Below are 8765 nucleotides of genomic sequence, written 5' to 3'. Positions count from 1 at the left end.
CTTGTGTTTATAGACTGAACTTAAAAACATATACATTTAAATAAAATCAGAAAAAACTATTAAATCTTCAAGAGTTTATGTGTTCGTACTAATACTTAAAAAGAATCATGAAAACTTGTGAAATACTAATGAAATTATAACGATGGAATAAACCTTTAGTTGAATATGTTGACCAAGATGATTAAGAACTTCTGTGTAACGGATTCTTTCTTCGTTAAATTAGTTATATAGGACAAAAATAATTATTTTTTAGGAACTTACTCTTTTTTCCCCAACAATTTTATTGCTCAAACTCTATTCGTTAATATATTATTAATATGATTTTGAAAGTATGTATTTATTAAGACGGAATATACGCGCAACGCGTATACCCTAAGACTAATATAAGAAACAAGTCAACTAAAATTGATCGGAGACAATATCTTTTGCTGTCAAACAAAATAATTTATGCGTATTATAAACGTGAAATGTACCGTAACCCGTGTACTACATGTTTTATTGCTATTTCAGTTGCAATTCTAGAAGTTCTTGAACTTAACTTTGAAATTCATGCGTTTTGGTGTCCAATTCGTAGTTCTAGATATTTTTTTTTATCATGCGAACGAGTTCATATGATATTTTTAGACTTGTGTGGATGTTTGGTTTGGAGCCCCGAGGACACGTGATTTCACTTAATAACAATTGATAAATATGAAGATTAATAATAGAAATGAACTATAAAGTAAAGCAAACCAGTGTCAGAATGGAACTCAACCCTCGAGTTTGGATACCCTCAAACTGGTTGATGTAACAACAATTAAAATATAACAAGCTGATAAACAATAGTATAAACGAAAAAGAAAATTATATTGCTTTTATATCTTTGAACAATATGTCTTACAAATAATTAGAACCCCCCTTTAAATAGTAGAATAATTTCACTTATGGTATAATTCTAATTACAGAACGAAATTCCATAATTAGCTAATTAACCGTTTCTGATTTGATCTGTTCCGAGATTTACGCCATGATCCTCGACCAGTCACGGATATCTCGCCTTTCTGTTATTGTGCTATCTTCGATCTTGCTCGATGTCTGTCTCATTTGGTTTCGATCGCTACTAGCCTCGATCTCGACAAGTACCTTGATTCTGAACTCGGTACCTTTTCCTCGTGATTTAGTCTGTTCCATTACGAGTCCATCTTTCGATGCAACCTACCGGTCTCGGTCAAAAAGTAAAATCGGGTGGGCCCGATTTTAACCGTATATAGATAGCCCCCTCGTTTTTTGGAGTGAAATGACAAGAAATGAATTAAGTCTTTTTACCTCGACCTGTCATGACATCATCCTCGTGACGTAAGCGACGGGAGTGACTGAAACGTCCCGTTGGTGCAATTCCCCAAGTCATTAATGAGTGTCAGTTGGTGGTCGGCCACTAGTGACTTTGAACCGTCACCGTGAATCCAATAAATAAACCGTTTCCTCATTGATTCAAACTTTACTTTCACTTCCTTCTAATCTCCAAAGTTTTTACATCTCTTAAGTTCTTCCCTTTTACAAATCTTCAGGTTTTGCTGTTAATCCTTTCTCAAACGTCAAATCCTATTATCTTCCTCTTCTTCAAACTTACACAAAAATGGCAAAAACATCGAAAACGGTACCACACAAAGAAGTTGCTTCATCTTCTCAACTGGCCGACGGGAAAACGCCGGTGGAACCCCGTTTTGAGGAATGCATTCCTGCGGGGTGCGCGCTAAACTCCGATATCAAGACCGATAAAGCCTCGTCGATTCCTGATCGATGCGAGCCAATGTCGAGGTATATATGCTCGATAACTAAGGGATACCTTAAGCAGGTATAGAAAGACTACAACTGGGAGGGCAAAGAGGTGGTGATCCCGACCCCGATCCCGAAGAATACATCACCACCCATGTGGAAGGGTTTTTAAGTGTTTACACTTACCCTTTCACGCTAGGCCCCCTCAACCCCGTCATCGTTGATTTTTGCCGTCAATATCAAATAACCCTAGGCCAAATCCATCCTTCCTTTTGGCGAATTGTTATTCTGCTCCGATTCTTCGTGAGCGAAGTCGAGGGGCTTCCTTTCACCCTTGATTACCTTATCAGATTGTATAGCCCCCGCCTCTATCAAGGCGGGTTAATAAAACTCCAATGTCGGTGATAGGTTATATGTACCTTGTTATGTTTTGATGATCTAATAAACTTAATGACAAGAACCAGATAAGGAACCTGATATACATCCTCAAGTACTTAAAGAACAACAAGTCTCAGTTCGGGGACGTGGTTCAATTCTTCAGAGTCCAAGAAACAACAGGGACTTAATGACAAGAACCAGATAAGGAACCTGATATATATCCTCAAGTACTTAAAGAACAACAAGTCTCAGTTCGGGGACGTGGTTCAATTCTTCAGAGTCCAAGAAACAATAGGGGGAACATATCGACATCAGTTCCCTTGCTGACAGTACCAGTCAACTCCCCACAACTGTAAAGTGACTGCAACTGTTCCTCTACACACACGCAACAGTGTAAACAGTGGAGTATTCAACTTTATGGGGAATGCCTTTGTACCAAACATGCTTACATCATTCAAGTGAGGTCACTTATACAATATTAACATGAAGGAAAGGCAAAACAACACTTGTATACTTTAGAATCAATCAAGCTCTCTCTCAAGTGTATTGCTAACCTGCAAGTGACCTTCAAGGCATCAAGAACAAAGAGCAACATAACGAAGGACCAGTCTCCAGAATTGAGTCATCACATGTCCTTAGTTGTGTTGCACCTTTGTTAAAGTTCTTTACTTGTAATTCCTATTTCATTTAGTTAGAAGCATTGTGTGGGAAACCTTTATAAATCATAAACCCTTGTGTTTGTGTCTTGGCTAGTTTAGTCGAGTTGGAAATCTTTGTAATAGAGTCATTACAAAGTGGCTTGTAATAGAGTTGTTACAAGTTAGTGAGAGATTAAGTCTTTGTAATAGAGTTATTACAAAGTGGCTTGTAATAGAGTTGTTACAAGTTAGTGAGGGATTAAGAGGTTAATTCCTATGTTATATAGGTTGTAATTTGAAAGTTGCTCATAGTGAAGTTGAAATCCTAGAAGGGTAGGTCGTGATTTTTAATCCCGTTGAGCTGGGAATTTTCCACATAAAATTCCTCTTGTCATTTACCTACTGCAGTGTGCGTGGTTTCTGTGCGAACTTATATCTGTGGGAACTTATAGAGAACCTGGTTCTCTATAGAGTTTGGTGGACCCTCGTATTCTACTAGTCGGGCTACCAAAGTGCTGTTCTCGAGCATAGACGAAGACAAGGATCGAGGCTAGATGGGCCGGTTCGTTTGAGTGAGGACTTCCGACCCAATCCCAGCCGATAAGATGCCATTTCCTGAGAAATGGAACATGAATCGTAAGTACCGTCTCACTGTTAGCTTCCATGTATTATTTGTTCCTTTGTCTTTTCTCATTGATGTCTTTTTCCATGATGTAGCGGTCGCTTGGATGCCCCGTGTGATTCCCGACCTCGAGAGCTGGGTTCGGAACCTGGCCTTGACCTCTACATACACCGAGCGCTCATGGAGCGATTTAGCAAAGGACAGATGGGAGGCCAAGAATCATGGTAAGCCCACTTTTTATGTATTTGATGATTTGATTAAGATGCCCTTCTTCTACTTATTCAATTTTTTCGTGTACAAGCCTGGGCAAGGATGCGGTCATGAGGCCCCCATCTGGTGAGGCGGAGACTTCGACCCCAGTTCCGAAGCCGGCAAAGGACAAGAAGAGGAAGAGGACCTCAACCTACGAGGATCCAAAGCCTGAGAAGAATCTGGTTCGTAAGTCGAAGAATGACATTGTTGCCCTGCCTGCGGATGTGATTCAAAGGCTAAGGGAGGAAGAAGAAGATGATGAAGACGATGGCTCGAAACTGGTGGCCCGAGTGAAGAAAACCATCAAGGCCCCAAAGGCCGCTGAGTCGGTGGTGGTTGAGGAGATTCTGCCTCAATCCGAGGGGGTCTTGGAAAAGGACTCGGGCATAGTCCCCGAGTCGTCGAAGATCGAAGATGCCTCCCGCTGAGATGAGCAAAAGGCGGGTATGTTTGAAGGGGTCGGCTACGAGGGCATTCGTAGTGAGGAGAACGCCCCAAGTGGCTCACTTGGGGAAATAGATATTGGAGACTCGTTGATTCTCCCTGCATTTTTCGATAAGGCAATTCGTGAGGCCCAAGCTACGAGGACTCCCGAAATAGATGGGGGCCATGGAGGGGAGGACCCCTTACGTGGTTACTTTATTGGGGTCTAGGATTCTACCGACCTAAGTGAAGTATCGAGTCTCCTCGATGAGGCTCAACAAGCCTTGAATCGGGTGAGTCTCAACTCCCTTTGTTGATATCATACTTAATTTATTTCTTCTCTTCCTGTCTAATTTTCTTTCTTTTTTCCGTATAGGCTTTGGCGATCTATCAGGAGACGTTTTCAAAGTCCCGAGCAGAGTTAAGCCGATGTGAGGCCGATGTAACACCCCAAAATTTTTTGAAGTATTTCAGTGTAAAGCCCCGTAATTTTCGCAAATGAATTCAAGGTTTCGTGGTGCCGGAGTAGGCTTACGTGTTTGAGGATGGTATAAGATCTTCGCGGCACGCAAGCTCGTCGCGGTTTGGACTTTTTAGGTTGAACAATGCACCGAAAAGTAAAGGAAATTTGTTTGCGAAAAAACGTGTTTATGCGCCTCACTCTACGGACCGCATAATGGCCGCAGAGTGAAGCAGTAAGTTTGGACAACTTGAGTTCCGTTTTGCGGTCCATTATGTGACCGCATAATCGATATGCGGATCGCATATCGGTCGCATAATCCCTCTTGGGTTTTTGCGGAGGGAGTTCTGCGGTGCATTATGCGACCGCAGAACGAGTATGCGGACCGCATACTGGTCGCATACCCGGGCCAAAAGTTCAGGGCCCTGAGGTCCATTTCTGCGGTCACTTTGCGGACCGCATAACCATTATGCGACCGCAGACCTGTGTCGGGGCACCCATTTTCTTAATTTAAAACCCGACCCCCATTCCGTTAAAATACCCCTTTAGTCTATTTTGAAGCTCATTTATGATATTTCTAGTGTGAGAGAGAGAGGGTTCTAGAGGGAGGGCCTAATTTTCATCAATTGATATTCAACCATCACTCAAAGCCTTGGAAATATTTAAGTAGAGCACCAAAATTCTTCACCCTAAAAGGTAAGGCTTCATCACCCCAGCTCTTAATTTCAAACATAGCTATAATTAGGTATTAGTGTGATATTTCATGGGTATGAGGGTGGTTCATCTTGCATGCATGTGATAAAGAGTGTGGGAAAAACAAAAAGTGAACTAGAACCATGAACGTTTTCCTAATTTTGGGTTCAATTTGTATATTGCTAAAATAGACTGAGGTTGCTAAGGGTTCCTGATAATTGTAGAGTCTAAAGAAGCGCGATTAAGGTATGTTGGCTAAACTTTCTCTCTTGGAATTGAATTCCATAATGTTTCTGTAAGTTTCAAAGTGTGGATTACGTATTAAAAAGTTATGGCTTGAGTCGTGTTTCAATGAAAGATAGAATTGTCTAAAAGCTTTTGTACTAAATTCATGCCCATTAGTGGCTGCGTTAACTAATGTTTTGATTTATAAATATATCCAGTGTGATTCGAGTCCTACATACTCATGTGTTGAAATTGTACATTGTCATTTCTAGGGGAGAGTATTGCAAGAGTAAATGGTGTATTGACTGTTTATGATTTTTCATGTGTGTTTCTATTGTTGATTGGTATGCTTCATTCTTTGGGAAGAAACCATTTGTGTTTGAAGTTTCCATTTCAAATGGATTTGAAGTATATGATTTATAAAATATCCTATATGTTGATACTTCATGGTGATCTTTGAAATTGAAAGAGGTGAAAGTGTGGAATATGAAATATGGCCATCGTGCCAGGAATAAAGAATCTTGTGAATGGCCTAATGAGCCAAGGAAATATTGTCGTTGTGAATGACTGGAAATACTAATGAGAATTCATACAATGTGAAATATGTTGAGGTGAGTACAATTTTATTTATGGTATTTCTGTTTGCAAATCAAATCAAAACTATTTTTGGGAGCATCATTAGCAATACCGAGGAAGGGTGGGTCATAAGACCTACATCTGAAACTACACGTGCCGGTGTAGAGGTGGATTGTGATATTATTTCCCTTAATTGAGATGAAACTGGAACCTTTGTGGATTGGAAAAGTCAACCCACACGACATATGTGGGAAGGCGGCCTAGCTGATCGGGTGGAGATCAGACGCCATATTGCGCATATGGTGGTACTACTCTTGGTAACAACTTTCTTTCGCATCACATGTCAAACCACATTGTTCGTGGGGAAATGGCCTAGCCGATCGGGCGTAATCGGACTCCGTGCTAACAAAGACGGTGGTATATCGGTGCTAATGATCTCCCAACCAAAATTATAAATGAAGTTTGTATTTTGGAAATTATTATGTTTTAACTGGACGTTTGGATATTGTTGATTGTGACTTGTTGTTTCTATGTGTTGCCTTTTCTTATATGGGCATTCTATTTTGAAAGAGGATTTTTAGCTATACATACTAGTGTTATTCGACAGTAATAACGTCCCTTTTGCCGGGGGCGCTGTCTAATGGATGCAGGTGGTTCTTCAGCAAGCGGCATTGATCAGTGATAGCAGTACACTCTTTTCAGCTGATTTGGTGAGCCCCACTTCATTTCGGGGTCATGTATCTTTTGCTTCTCATGTACAGTGTTTTGAGGTATAGCCGGGGCCTTGTTGCCTGCATTTCCATATTACTCTTCTATTGTATTTAGAGGCTCCGTAGACAGGTTGTGGGTTATGGTTGATGTTGGAAATTGAATTAGAAATGTTGGTACTTGGAAATTATATTATTCATTAATTCTATAAACTCGTAATGTTTTGGAAATTATGAATGAAGCTACTATTGGGAATGAAAAGTAAGTTGTTAATAAAATCTTTTCAGTGATTGATTAATGGAGTACATCTCCTCTTTATTCATGGATGAGTTTGGGTAGAAGTAAGTCTAATATGCTTGCTCGGCTGGGTTTTCTCGGTTGAGCGTCGGTCGCGCTCCCTGAGTTTAGGGCGTGACAGTCGTCCTCCGAGGGCTCACGGAGGAGAGAAATGCCCTTAAACTTCTCAGTGGGAAAAAAGAAGAGGAGATCAAGGACCTTCGAGTCGAATTGGCCAAGGCTCACCAAGATCAGACCGACCTGATCGAGCATGTAATGAAAATCTTAAAAGCTCATGGGCTCGATTCGGTAACGATGGATAACATTTCAATCTCACAGCTGCAGCAAAGGGTCGAGAGGATCGAGTAGTTCCGCGAGGAGGTCAACATGATGAAGGCGGAGACCTTGGGGTGGAAAGAAAGTATGGACCATTTTGTTGTTGAAAAAGAGGTTGCTCGAGCCCAATTGTCATCGATCGAAAGTCAGCTTCGAGGCATGAAGGAGAAGATCCCAGCTCAGGCAAAGAAAATAGAGAAGCTCGAGGCTCGGTTGGCTTCCGAACTTGCAAAGGCCAAATCTGAAGCCGAAAAGGCAAAGGACGAGGTAGAGGCGATCGAGGCCATCTACCGGGCCGATGCTGAATCCGCTCAAGTTCAAGCGAGAGAGGCAGCCGAGACCGCTCAAAATCGAGCACATTGGATTGCTAAACTCGCCAATCTCTGAGGGAAACCCTCGAGGAGATCTATGCTCAAGGTTTCGATCTTACCGACGAGATAATAAAGGCTAAAGAGCATAAAGTTGAAGCTAGAGCGCTAGCCTTTTCCGATGATGATGATGGCAGCAAGAGCGGGTCCGAGAATGGGGAGGACATCGATGGAGAAGAAGCTGCCCTTGAGGAAAATTAGGAATCTTAGGCTTTTTCTTTTTTGATTTTTTATGCGGGACCCTTATCGGTCCTTGTAAATATTTTCGTATAGATAAAAGATCTTTTTTCTCTTTGACTTATCTTTATTTTATTTCCTCCCTCGTGAAAATTCTATTTCATTCATGCATTCATGCCTTATGGAGATTTTGCTCACAAGTTTGGGACTTTAGGAAAGTAGACCAAAGTCGGATCAGTGTAGTCTTTAAAATCGAGTGAGTACTTGATCGAACTCAAAGTAGAGTTACCCTTAGGTTTTAGTTGAGTAAGGACGATTTCTCGAACTCAAAAAATAAAATGGCCTTTAGGCTCTTGAATTAAACCGATATGGCCTCAAAAGAATGGCTTTTCCCCCTCGTCTTGAAAAATTAATCATAAAAATTTGTCATGCCTTAGCACGAGATAAATTTGTACCCATTAGGTTTTACGAGGATTGGTGTTATCAAAATCTTTTGCTTTGTTATGCCTTAGCACAAAATTGTCCGGGAGTTCGAACAATTCGCTACCCCTTAGGGTTTTTCGAGGGTCGATATTATCGAGACCCTTAGTAATTCAGCCGAGGGTTGCCTTTTTTAATCGGTTTATGAGAATATTTGAAGGCCTGTTTTATAACGGAATTCGGACGTCTCCGAACCGTGTTAATTTGGCTGTAGCCTTTAGTTTGGGATTTGCCCCTTAGGCTTGTTTTCCTGCTATACTTCGAACTCGTTCGAAGTGTCAGTCCTCGAGTGAGGTGGTCGTGGCCTATAAAATCAAGGATTGCCTTTTTAAGGTCTTACGATTTCGAGGTTTAGTTATTCGATCATGTCGATTTTTTGGACGGCAGTCCCCGAGTAT

The 8765-nt window shown here is 41.2% G+C and overlaps 1 protein-coding gene across 2 annotated transcripts; it reads left to right on the top strand.

Moving 5' to 3' along the window:
• Positions 1–670: 670 nt before the first annotated feature.
• LOC104089082 (uncharacterized) lies at positions 671–4702 on the top strand. 2 transcript variants are annotated; one of them, XR_001967890.3, is made up of 4 exons: positions 671–3407; positions 3489–3617; positions 3695–4361; positions 4445–4702. XR_001967890.3 is itself a non-coding variant. In XM_018768442.3 (3 exons), exons 1-3 carry the CDS (start codon positions 3394–3396, stop codon positions 4071–4073), a joined length of 522 nt encoding a protein of 173 aa, XP_018623958.1. In that variant the 5' UTR covers positions 671–3393; the 3' UTR covers positions 4074–4702. The 2 variants fall into 2 exon arrangements, 1 of the variants encoding a protein (XP_018623958.1); XM_018768442.3 differs by having other exon boundaries at positions 3695–4702.
• The last annotated feature ends 4063 nt before the right edge of the window (positions 4703–8765 follow it).

Source organism: Nicotiana tomentosiformis, chromosome 8 (assembly GCF_000390325.3).
Source record: "Nicotiana tomentosiformis chromosome 8, ASM39032v3, whole genome shotgun sequence".
Classification (NCBI taxonomy): Eukaryota; Viridiplantae; Streptophyta; class Magnoliopsida; order Solanales; family Solanaceae; genus Nicotiana; species Nicotiana tomentosiformis.
This window is presented reverse-complemented; position numbering and strand designations above follow the sequence as displayed.

Bases quoted from the DNA above. Each gene is read 5' to 3' on its own strand.
- LOC104089082 (XM_018768442.3), top strand. The intron at 3,618-3,694 runs GTAAGCCCACTT...TTCGTGTACAAG, and splicing joins ATGGGAGGCCAAGAATCATG to CCTGGGCAAGGATGCGGTCA.